This window comes from Strix aluco, chromosome 10, assembly GCF_031877795.1.
Source record: "Strix aluco isolate bStrAlu1 chromosome 10, bStrAlu1.hap1, whole genome shotgun sequence".
NCBI lineage: Eukaryota > Metazoa > Chordata > Aves > Strigiformes > Strigidae > Strix > Strix aluco.
Window position 1 is genome coordinate 9,224,125 of NC_133940.1, and position 13,282 is coordinate 9,237,406.

At 42.8% G+C, this 13,282-nt stretch overlaps 1 protein-coding gene across 2 annotated transcripts in view; it reads right to left on the reverse strand.

The window, feature by feature from the left end:
* Window positions 1-13,282, reverse strand: part of NRK (Nik related kinase) — a 106,071-nt gene that overhangs the window by 26,573 nt on the left and 66,216 nt on the right. For both annotated transcript variants that reach the window (XM_074835176.1, XM_074835175.1), the window contains 6 exons: window positions 11,301-11,432; window positions 10,424-10,491; window positions 8,679-8,794; window positions 5,680-5,777; window positions 4,296-4,414; window positions 544-637 (listed from right to left, as the gene is read on the reverse strand). In XM_074835176.1, the coding sequence (XP_074691277.1) occupies window positions 544-637; window positions 4,296-4,414; window positions 5,680-5,777; window positions 8,679-8,794; window positions 10,424-10,491; window positions 11,301-11,432 (627 nt within the window). The remainder of the gene's footprint in view (window positions 1-543; window positions 638-4,295; window positions 4,415-5,679; window positions 5,778-8,678; window positions 8,795-10,423; window positions 10,492-11,300; window positions 11,433-13,282) is intronic.

Below are 13,282 nucleotides of genomic sequence, written 5' to 3' on the forward strand. Positions count from 1 at the left end.
TTATCACAGGGGAAAATCCACATGACTTGAAGCCTCTACTAGAAACTACAGCTGGGAAGGAACCACAACATGACATATGAGAAGACATGCGTTTTTGCTAAGCCAGTAGGGAGAGATGAAGTGTTTTTCCCCTCTTCTGGTAATATTTTAAGTAGTAAGAGGTAGTTCTCTTTAAACTGGAATAAAAAAGGTCAAGACTTTTAAAAATAGCAACAATGCACACCAATAATAATCAACAGCATTGCTTTTTGCAACCTGCCCAGTGCTTTCAAGAAATACGTTGACATCAGAAACAACTACCAGGTCAATAACAAGGACAAATAAAGAAGCACAATTTTGTACCTAAATGTAAGCATTTTTACAGGAAGCACAAAACCTGAAACTGCACATTTTTTCAAGGCTTATAGCTATAATTTGCAGTGACAGAGCAGGACTTCAGAGTGAAAACGCTGCCGAGAAGAAATGGATACAGCGTTTATCATGCACATTAACGATCTGACTCCCCCCCCACTGTACCCACCCCCTTACAAACGGCCAAATTACCTTCTGTTCTGTGACAGTGCTTTGGGGTTTCAGTTCAATTCCATCTGGTACTCTTGTCCTTGAGAAATCTGCCACTCTGCTGCTTAGCAGTTGCCTGGTAACAAACTCCAATTAATGAACAGAACTACTTCAAGGAAGAAAAAAGAGCCCAAAAACCAAAAAGCAAAACACCCCACATATACACATTCAAAAGTGAGCATCATTAACATTCACTAGTTACACTTAAAGGTTCTTGTACAAAAGCAAGTCGATTAGTCTGTGGATGTGCCTGAACAGACCCAAGCCTGAGGACCACTCGCGGCAGGAAGCTCTCCCCACCTCAATGGAGAGCATCCCTTCATCTCCCTGCATTTCACCCATCATTTTTCAGACACTGCATAGCTCACGAAAGTGAGAGCTGGTCCCTCAAGCTGTCATTTGAAAAGTGTCTACTTCAAAACTTCCCCTGTCTCCCCTCATACACTACCCTGCGCGGTGCAATTATGAGCCACCCTGCTCTCCAGAGAAAGAGCACCAGCTGCACTAGCAAGGGGGACAGCCGCTGCTCCGCATCAGGGACCTCTCTGCCAGTGCCTGCTGGGACAGGCTACACTGGAATTTCATACTGTGAATCAGTCCCTGAAACATGGACATCCTCACCTTACATACAAAGAAACAAAGGAGAAGTTGCCCAGCGCACAGAGACAGAAGAACGCAAGAGCTGCTGGACTGGCTGGAGTCAAAGCCCACCCAGCCCAGTATCCTGGCTTCAACAGTGACCAAAAGCAGATTCCTAAAGAAGGAGTAAGAACAAGGCAGGCATCTGCTGGGATATACCCCAGCATACCAGTGTTTCCTACATAACCAGCAGTAGCTTTGTGCTTTAAACTTTTTCACCCAAGTGGAACTGCCTCAAACTTCTGTCAGCAAGGCTCTGGCCTCATTTCCCTGCATTTCCACCCCCCGTTATTTATTCATTCCATTTACTTATTTATTACTGCAATCCATTTAAGCCTATTACATTTCTGCCTCCTTTCCAGTAATTATAAAACTGGATTCAGGATGCTGGTGTGAAGGGCTCTACAGTGCCAGTAAGGTTTTGGGTTTTTTAAATGTTGTCCAATGCGATAACAAAGAAGGTTTGGTGAGAGAGCTACTGAGTTAAGATTGCTGTGAAGGATTTGAAGTTTCTGTGGCTTTTTTTGTTGTTTGTAGTTTGGTTTCGGGTCCTCCTCCGCTTCTATGGGAGGGGCAAATATTTGCATACTAAACTTAGAAGGAATGGCAAGATACGGAGTAGAATCAATGGTGAGGGCAGGGACCTGTTCTTATCAGGAAAGAAACCAGCAGCTGATCTTAAATGATGTCAACCTTCCGCTTATTAGGGGGAGAAAGTAATTCCTAGCCAAGCACACATCTGCACCCACCTTGTTCAAATTTTGGTAGGGAACAGCACGTGAAGAGCAGAGAGAGGAAACTGAATATACAAAATGAGCCCCAGGAAACTCAGTGTTCTAGGGGGACTGCGAATGCTGCAGGCATCGGAAGAGGAAGCATTCTCAATAGGAGAAATTAGCATCAATGGAATAGATATGTTATACAAGCAGGTAAGATGCTGAATCACATACACTGACATCCTTTCCTTAAAACAAAAACCTGGTGGGAGGAAGAATTCTGGCTCATCTCACTGAAAAGAAAAACAAGACCAAAAGTTGTTTTACTGGTCAAAGACTGCTGTCCTTAGTCCTGGCTTGCTCAGAAATGAGCCTTCTCAGGGTGGTTAACAGGATCTGCCCAAGAGAATACGAAGCTCTTTCTCTTGCATATGTGAATGCCCCAAGTCTAGTCCTACTGGGCACCTCCATGAAAGCTGGAGCGTGGAGATCAAAAGCTGTTCTACAGCCCAGGCAAGAACAAGAAAACACAGATTATTTTCAATAGCCAACTACAACTTGGCCCAAGGTGTCTCAGCCAAAGCCCACACAGAAACACTCCTACAGACTGCAAGGGGCTTCAGATCCTGCATTCACATGCTTCAGATAGCAAGAAAAACAAAAGCCTTCACTTTAACGAGGATATGCAAAGTTTCAATGCTGGCTGCTGCTTTCACTTTGATCGCTATCCTTTTTGCTATTTACTTGGTAGTAATCAGGATATATTTCCCAAAGTATCTATCTTTCAATATAAATGACATTCAGCTGAGGTGAAGGGACTTTGGTAATAGACAAGATTATACTTTTGATTTTACAGGCGTTTTTGCAGTGGCTGTGTGCACAGGAAGGCAAACCTGGCAGGGATCATCCTGCTAATTCCACTTCTCCAGAGGACTGGTGGACCTCACACACAGAGGAGATGCAAACAACACGTGCAGATTTCCAAAGGCAGTGATACCACTCCTTCAAATCATTACAGCATGCAAGGATCACAGCAATCTAACACTTACACAGCAAAGTCATTGCTACAGGGCAAATCCATATTTTTTATGTAGAGTCTTTCTGAGGTCTAGGATGAATTCTATGACCTAGAGTGAATAAAACTTTTTACGGATCAGAATAAGGTGGTTTGGAAGAGGAGCAGTAAGAAAATAAAGGCATTACGGTAAAAAGCTCTTTCAGGTGCACTGAATTATCTACAAGATTTTTAACATTCTCCCTCCTCTCCCTCAGCTTTGAAAATGAACTTCAGACATGCAAATTAGAAGCATATGCAGGCACAAAAACTCCACCTTCTTCAGAGCAGCACAGGGGAAAGGACTGGTACCAGGCCAACACAATAGCTTGCCAACAGTGCTACGAATCTGTGCATCTCTTCCTGAAGACTGACAAAACTGCATGTGCAATTATGTCAGAAGAGCAAGAGCCCCATCCCACAGACCTCTGTGGTCCTATGATGCACTTCAAAGTAAATCCTAGAACTTGAATTAAACTGAAGTCTCTTTGCAAGAAAATTAGAAGTTTCATTCATCAACACTAAAAAATAATTGCTGTTCCAAACAGCAAGGCTGGCCAGCTGTGATCCCCCAACTCTCTCGCTTGGACTATCAAGCTATTCACGCTCCGTTATTTCTCAGTAGAATACACATTTTGCACGACAGGTAAAACACCACAAGATGTCAGTCACAAAATCAACAAGAGAAACTGGAAAGCTACAGAGAAAGAGTTCAGGTGAGATCAGCTTGGTACAAGCCACAGCATCATCTGGCAGCCACAGCAATTGTGTAAAACAACAGTGTTAGAAATACAGCACATTTTATAAAAACAAATCCTGCTTACACTATCCCCTCTTTGTAAACAGCCTTGGTGAAGGAATCAGCTCTTCAGTGGTAATTATTTATCCCAGAGTACACTATCTGAATACAAGGGTCATGTTTGCCTTGCTTTTTTCACTGTAACCTGTATTTAGCACAAAGGCATACAGTTTTCTTTCCCTCTCCTTTTTTCTTTCAAAAACTCCATTTAAACATAGATCAATGTGAAGTAATCTCTCTAAAAGCACTACCTATTGATATTCAGTTAAAATGAGACATTTCCTCATTGTCCCAGGGCAGCAAGTCATCAAAGCTTATTACACTGCATACATCTGATGGAGCAGAGATTTACCCCCGGGACTTCATTATAGTGCGATTAAACTGCTTAATTACAACTGACATAAATGACTGATAGTAACTTCAGAGGGGAGGTAGTATTCATGTATGCCAACTCTTTCCAGATATTTAAAAGTGTGTAATCAAAATGAAGAAAATAATAGTAATTTAAAAAAATAATCAAGCCAACCTTGTGTGGTTCATGTCATCTTCATCGCTGCTGCCGACTTCGTCACTTGATGAGGAATAGTCTGCTGCTTTTAAGAATGAGCTGGCACTGTCCTTCCCCTTGGCAAAGGAGACTGGACTCTGAGTAAAGAAAACGCAGTTGCTTTTTTTTCTCATAGAAAAACCCATTACTAAACAGTATGTGCAGTATTTTACTGTCCCAGCAAATATACTTATTGTCACTTCTATGCCAAAAAAGCTTTATTAGGAAGCTTTTGTTGGTCCATCACAAGTGGGTATTTCACACAGGAAAGCAACCTAAGCCAAACCACCTGACTTTCTTAAAAGTTGAAAGGTGACTAACTTTAGTCAGTATGTGATTCTGAATCTCAAACATCTATGATTCAATTTTCACACTTTGCAGGAGCACAGAAGTACTTCCTTTTTCACACAAGAAAAGGAATGCTCTGCACCAGGGCTAAAGAATTACACTGGCTTGAGTTCCATTCCAGCCCTGGATTACCTTGAGGCTTGCAGGGCCATGCCTGAGCACAGGCTGTGCCAGTGTGGACCGGGCACGAAGCATCTTTGGGCTGGAAAGGCAATACCACAGAGCCATGGCTCACACCCACTGGGCAGTTAGCCATCCCAGTCCTATGAAAACTCATACATAGGCCTCCCATATTATTGGCAATGGCCTAAACACAGAGTCTTCTTCAAACCTCTGGTCCCTGACAAGCCAGGAGGGGCTGGGGACCCCAGTAAGCTGCAGCTGTCCCCTGCTGCCCCACTCTTCAACCCCCAGAGCCACCCAGGCCTGCTTGCAAAGTTTTAAAAATGCCAAGCATCCCACATATGAGCTCTTGCACAAGGTACCGTGAGCTCCAGGTGCCTGACAGACATCCCCCCCAGCTCAACACCACTAAAGAAAAGAAATTCCTCAGTAAATAAGACAGAGAAGTAGAAATCATCCTTTCCATCAGTGGCACATCAGCTAACGGAGAGCCAAGACAGTCTTGAGTGTGTCACAGCCTGGTGGCACGTATTCCAGGCAGCTACACACTGGATATTTGCACAAGCCACCGGCATGGTCTTGACTTCTGGATTTCATTACAACTGATCAATGACTTCCTGAAATATTAAAGGCATACCCTTCCTTTCGAAAAAGTTATTATCAGACAGGTTCAGGAAAACTGAACTCTCTGCCAACAACCTGAGCTGAACACAAGTCAGACCTGGACTAAAAGCTGATGAGACGTTAATGCAGCAGTAAGCTCAAGCCACCCCACGCGGCCTCTCAGGTGGACTCATTAGCTAGTAAACTCAAGAGGAGCTGTCTGCATAGACATACCCGCAGTGAAAACTATGAACAAATCAAAAATATCAGTGGATTTAAAAGAACCTACTGCAATCTGGCCTGGATAAGAAACTTTTTCAGACTTCTTATGCAGCTGCAAGTGGTTCTGGGACAAAGCATTCTCTGCCTTGGCCGGTCCTGGATTCCCTGGGGGGGTGAAAAACAACAAACAGTTTCTTATTTTAAATGCATCTGCAGCAGAGTGACAGAAGGGACCAGTAAGACAAGCACATATAGTTGTCACCCACACCAGACACCAGCTTCTGCTGACAAACTTTTTTTCCTCTTTGTTGCAAAGGGAAATCTTTTTGCTTGTTTCCCAGTAGTTCTGGATGCCACAATATACATATATAAATTGATACTCTGCACTTTAATGCTGCAAGAGTAAGACAAGCAGACCAAAACCTTGGCAACATACTCCCACTATGCACCAGCAACAGTTCCATGGATTGGAAGGCAGCTTGCAAGGGAAAAGGGTGAGGGCATGTTAATCCCTTCCTCTGATCCTCTTCCTGAGGGAAGACTCATCATATCAACAACTGCTGGTCATATTCCAGCACTAAAGGTGCCACCTAGTTATATACCACATATATACCACAGACAGGGGGGTCAGAGAGAGGGTACAGGAGCCCAGGCCCCCAATGCACATTTTCATGAGCAAACAGACTTGGTGCCAAGATTTGGCCTTCATAAAACTGTTGCACAAAAACAGTCTAAAGGGTCTGATTATCTAAACCCAACTGGGCTGAGGGCAAACAGCTGCACTGAACTCCACTCATGAGAATGGGGTCAAGCTAAAAGCAGAAGAGGATTCATCACTTCCCATGGCAGCACAGGGAGAAGCATGTTCCAGTCCCTGCTTGCCTTGGGGCACGTGGAGCGTCACTTCTCAGCTCCCACTTCCACTCTGCACTCTCATTTTTGCAGAGAGCTGGCCCTTGATGCAGGCCAACTCAGCACAAAGTGGCACCTCATGACACTCTACCCAAGGTCAGGTACGGGTAGGAAGGAAGCTGTGGCATGATGCTTCCTCTCCCAGGTGGCACGGGGATCTACACTTGCCACCATGCTTGCACAGCTACTGAATACCCAAGCAAACAAGACCAGAGGAGCTGGAGTCCATCTGCATGTGCTGATGCTACGTTAGAAGGGATGCTTGCAAGTAATTAAGCAAACCTTCCCTTTCAATGCCCCCACTGCCCACAAGACTACCCGGGAAGAGCAAAAGGAGCCTTGGAGAGATGCTGTCTTCCACACAGAATTCCTGATACAAGTGAAGGGAGGGAAAGCACATGTGCCCTCACCCTGCCATTGGGACACACTAGCCAGCTCAACATCTACCTCATTCAGCAATTTTTCCCATGACTATCCCACGGCTACCAACAGGACTCCTTGCAAGTTAAGAGGGGAGAATTCAAGCTCACACAAATTAGGACTTGTATTTGGTAATTTAGATAGTTTTACCACAATGGCTTCGCACATTTTGCAAAGCTTTTAAAATTCAGAATTCCTTATTGGTCAATGAGTACCTAAGCAACTCAGCAGAATTATTAGCTTTAAAGTATTTATAGCCCTTTCCTGCCCAATTCATTATCCCTGTGGGTTTGGGAAAGCAACAAACTCTTTCTGGAACACCATATGCCAGAAACAAGCTGTAATTTAATGACACTTAAGAACCCAAGGAGACAGTTTAAACCACAAGGGAGGTTTTCTATTCTTTCCATTGCTGGTGAGATTTTCACTTCCCCATGCCAAAATAGCACAGGAGTTACACATCACACAGACATTGCAAAGTTGAGCTGGACTGCTGCACATTGTTCATCTCTCTGCTGTTATTCAAACATAAAATGACATAAGAGCAAAAAGAAATAAAACTCAAGCAGTTTAAAGTGTGCTTTGGATTTCTCTTAAAGCCAAGCTTTCTATTCTGTGTAGTTAGTGAAAACAAAACTGGCTTCATTGTGTAATAAATAAGCAATTTGTTCTTCATTTATCAAGGGCTTACAAATTATGTGACCCTCAGTTTAAAAATAAATTACCTCAGCAGCTCACTGGTGTGGTTTCAGAACATTTTTAGCATCCACCCTTCTTCAAACTGGGTGTGATTCCCTATGTCCCCCATCTTTAGTAGTCAGCCTCGATGCAGAGCGTTGTAACACACCACTGCTTTGCAAGGAGCTACACAAGAAATTGCCCTACAACTGACCCACAGAAAACAGCCTTAGGAATAACTATGGAGTAACAAAGCTGTCTACTTCTGCTTCATGTCCCCATCTGCCAGAATCTCAGGTCATGTCTCAGGAACCAGAGTCTGTACTGCAAAAAAAATCTGCACAACCATCAGCAAGCCCACAGTGTTCCTACACCGCTACCAGTGATACCAACATAGCTTACAAAGCTGCATTTTACTAAAATTTGGATGAGGCTATCTCTAACTTTTAACTACTTCTGTTTGTTTTTTGTTTTGGTTTGGTTTTTTGGTTTTGTTTTTTTTTTTTTTTCTCCCAGTTCCACTATCGTTCTGCAAATAAAATAATATTGGAGGAATGTCTCAAGGTGCTGTACAGAAAATCTTATGCTTCATTCAGCCAGTATGTTATTAGAGTCCAGAAACATTAGTGTACAGCAACTGCTCATCTGTATCATCAATGGGAAATGTAAAAAAGCAGCATACAGTTATGCAGAAAATGCCAATGGGTGAACATTAGTGCTGAATTATGTCTGTATGTCTGTAATGTTGGCTCTGTTGAGTTTCATTGGTCTCAGTAAGTGCAACAGAACTGATGTTTTTCAATTCTTAATTGAGGCAATTCAAGTTTTCTGTATGGAAATATATTCACAGTCACTTTTTGACTCAAAAGAGGAAGTATTTATATTTAGGAATATGGAACCATAAAATCCAGAGATCTTTCAAAAGTCTATCACCAGAAGACATTTTTAAAAACAAAATCCCATTTGCAGTGCAGCACTTGACACCCTGCAGAAGCCCATTTCACGTGATAGGAATTTTGCACATTTTGACTGATGAATCTTTGACTTAGGAATCACCTGAGGTTGACCAGCTGCTCTGGTGAGATCCCATCTCCCACTGCTTGTTGCCAGGAGTGCTGCTGCCACTGTTTAGCTTCAGAGCATGTCCCCCGGGGGATGACTGATGAGTGTTACTAAACAGAAAGACAAAAAGCAGATCAGATTATCTTGCGTGCAGGAACACAGACTGGAATGGACCTCCTAGTCCACTGAATCCAGTTCCCTCCTGTTACTGTAAGATATCATGCTCCTGATAAACAAATACTTTACATTTATTGCTGCTCCAAGCAGGGCCACCCAATAGTGAGATAAGATGGAGAGGACAGCTTCCTCTGGGCAGTCATTCTGGGAGATTATAAAGATCCCCAAGTCATTACAAAATATCCTACCACATGGACTCCTCCCTTGGCCTCCTCAGATCTGTGTCACTCCTGATTCCAAAATCTCATGAATTTTGCAAACAATGAAACCTGCTCCAGCACCCTCCTAGAAGATCACTTATCATCACCCACTTATCAGTGGAGAAAGGAACGCATCAGACAGTAAAACAAGCTGCCAAGCTTGTGAAGTAAAAGAGTGGCTCACCCAGAAACCCAGGCTCAGAAGCCACTCACTTTTAACAGTGTGGTTTACTCACATGTTTCTTTTTTGCTCTGCCTCGTATAATTTCTAAGTAGAGAGCGTTTAGGGCTTGACTACACTTGAAAGTTATGTCAGATGATGTTTCTGACTCTGGCTCATCACAAGTGCTGCACACTATTTTGTTATGTCAGCTAAATCCACTTCCCTTTCAAATCTCTCCAACCCTAGTTTCTCACAGCATTATGTTCCCTGATTAGACATCCAGTGGGGGCTACCCATTACCACTGAGCTCTCTGCATCCTTGGTCTTTTCTCCTGGGATATGAAAAAAGTGTACCAGTCTTAAGGGCAGACTGCCAAAATAGTCAAGATACATCTACACTCAGGCTGTTCAAGCTACTACCAAGCAAAACAAAGCTACAGGCACAAGCTTCACAAGCTATAATTGTAAGTGTCTATACAAAGGAGTTGGGGCTAGACCCCCACTCGCCAAAGTATCCAGGCAGCCAACTCTCCTTTGAAACCAATGGTGCCAGCGCTGATGTAGAGCATCTACAAGAGTATCCAGGCAGCCCTGCCCATCAGCACTCCCACCAGCCACCATCAGTGTCGATAGGCTAGGACCTCAAATAACCTGCACCTTCAGCATCCACTTACTCTAACGTGAAGGGAAAGTAAAGCGTCGCCAAATCACAGGAAGTTAAATGACTGCACAACATGCTGCCTGTTAACTGGGAAACGGATGCACAACTTGCGTGCAACCCACTCGGGCATGCCAAACAGGCTGAAGCCAATGAAACAACTCAATGCAGGAATTATTACAGACAGAACAGCCCTTACATATTAAAAATACTGCTTTCCAGCACAAAACAGGACTAACTCACATGAAAAGAAGGAAGAGATCTAAAAGAGGCTTGTTTCTCTTTAAATCAGTTATGTCAGTCATTAAAAGGAAGCTGTCTTAGACACTTCCTTCAGGTTTAAGATCAGGAAGCATGATTAGCTATTTTTGTGGACCAACTGACTCAGAAGACAAAATTGTAACAGGTATTAAATGAGGTATGAACCCATACCAGTTTTGGTGTTACTGAGGTTATGGGTTTATTTTTAATAAATTTGCTTTAGTTTTCCTATTGACAATAAATCAGTGTTAGTATAAGCATAAAACACTTAAGAGCTTACCTTGAAAGGCATCTCTGTTGGCCAGGCTGATCCCTGCTGTAAAATTTAGAGGTTGTCCTTTCTGGAACCTTAAGGATTTAATCAAACATTTTAAGGTTGCTACTGATATTTTAGACTCAGTTAATAAACATAATGCTTACCCTGTATCAACGCAAAAATAAGGCTAACCAACATAAATGAATAATGCCTCAGTAGGACCTGTGGAGACGTATTCCATGATACCAACACTGGAAGCTGCAAGTCAGCAGCAGGTGCTTCCAATTTGCTCCAAGGCTGTGCAATCTATCAGGGTGCAGACTGCAAGTGGTTTGCACCTTTCCTTTGAGTCAGCATTATTCTTGGTCAATATTTAAAGCAGACATGGAAACACATCTGCAGTCACTTAACTCAGCTTTCCCTAGGTGGTGGATTACCTTATGTTGCTACCAAAGGGTTGGGGGGAAGAGACACACACACGCACCCAACTGCAAAGTCATAAAATGACTACACGCACACATGCACATACACATCCCTGCACAAATATTATTAGAAATTCTGTTAAAAAGATAAACACGCCATCACCTGACTCACACAAACTAATGAGCTTTTCTGCAACAAGCCAGATTTTTCACAGAAAGTGCAGCTACAAATACTTGGTCTAACAAAAGAAGTGTACCTGCATTCTCAGATCTCACAGATATTATACACGTACGCATAAACGCTCAACGGTGACCTGCTTATAAATCCGTATCTTCGTTCTAGATTACTGAGACTGTACAAGCAATGAGATTTGCACTGAGTTTCATGAAGTCCAGGGGATGGATGCTACACATCACAGGGGAACTGAGTGGAGTGCTATTAACCACCAACAGTGCCAAACACCCTGCGTTTCACCTACCTTTGGGGGTGGTTCTTCGTTTTGACTCATGCTCCAGAATACGTCATCCTGCACAGGGCTGAGTGGTGTCGTCACCATATCTGACAGTGAACTGCTGTGGTACACATCCTTACTAGCCCGGAAATTTTCACACTTGAAACAAATGAAATACACGTTGAATTGTACTTCCCTGCCTACGTAACAGGTCACAGTCTCAACAATGGTTCTGTTTGTGAGATCAGTTTTTTAGTAAACATACAAGGAGTATTGTGTTTGGATATAGCCCTACTCACCTTGTTACTGTGAAGTAAGTTATTCATTTCCAGCATGTTAGGCACAAATATTTCAAGGTGAAGGGCACAATAAAAAGAAATAGCAAAAACATCTATGCTGTACATATATTTCCCCTTCTTAAATCTGTGGAGAAGCTAATGGGTCATTGGCAACACACAGCCAACTAGTTAACTCGATGATGCAAAAATGACTGTTGAGTAAGTATATTTCATTTAAACCTGACTAATGCTTCCATTTCAGAATTTAGATAGTATAATCACTAAGTTAGATGTTGACTTCTAAACTACTCTTCACAAGCCCACCATCAGCCTCGAGTCAATGGAGACAAACTGTCAGCTGGAAGCGCTTTCAACTCTCCAGTGGTTATGAGGGTGCCCTGGCCCTCCTCTGCAGTAACTTGAGAATGCACTAAGAAAGAAATAAGAAACATGCCCAGACTACACCTCATGGGCGCCATGTCCAGGTGCTCCCAATTGAGACCACCTGTGTTTATAAAAGACACCTTCAAACTATTAAATTAAAGCATTAGGATAGTAAATGCCCTAATCATGGTGGGGGCAGGGGAGAAATCAAATCACTTTCTTACAAAGTCTTCATTCCAAGGGAACAAGTAAAGTACTCAAGAGTTGGTCCTTTGATTCTTTCTATATTAAAAGAAAAGGGGGGGGAAAAAAAAGATAAACAGAGGAAAGGGCCCTTAAATTCTACACACTAATGATCTCTTACACTGGCATCTTCCAAAGGGGAAGAAAGGCAGAGAGCTAAAAATGTCAACTGAATGTACTGATCCTCCCTGAAATGAGAAATCCTCTTGGACACAAGACTGAGACAGAACACATGGAAATGCTGCATGAGCTGGGCCCGTCTTGAGAGACTGCTATGCTAGAACCAATTTGATGTTACAGAAATAGAAAAAAATATTAGAGAAATGCCTGAAGCTATACCACTTCATGCTTTATCTTGTCAGACCTCCCATGCAAAGCAGGACTGGGGCTCCCCAGAGACACTGCAGCCAGCAGGAACACCACGGGCTGACATCCTTCCCGCGGCAGAAGGAAGCCCATGCCCCGGCGTGCTAACACACCTCTGTTGGGAGGCACTTCTGCCTCAAAGGTACGGCAAGACCAACATCCTCACCACTTGCAGGTCTAAGAAAGAGGCTAGCCATTTTTGTCCGAGTCGGAGTTCAAATTCTTGTGTCCCGATTGAGTTACTGCAACTCGGATCAGAGGCAGATGCAGTTCAGTTTTGCCAAAGAATGATTCACATGAATGTTTTATTGATTTATCAGCCCAAGTCTACAAAACTCTCCAGTTCCCCACTCTTAAAAAGTAAAATACAGTAACAGAACTGCGCACAGCTTTTCAATAATATAATATGATTATGAACTCCCAACAACTCTACGATACTAATTATTTCATGAGAATAATGTTCAAAATCACTTAAATATTGACAGGTAGTAGTTCTAAAAACTAGTTAAAGATGCCAAACATCCATTCAAACATCCCATCACAACCTCCCTGACCAGCATGGCAAAGTCAGCTGCTGAAAAACAGTCCTGCGAATTTCACCTAGTTAATATTCAGGTGTTTTTCCTGGCTTTTTGGGACAATATGTTCTGTTGACTCCCTTTACAGAAAATAGCTTTTTCAGCAGTTATAACATCTCATAATCCATGTCCTTTCATTTTGTCAAAACTACATTTTTGT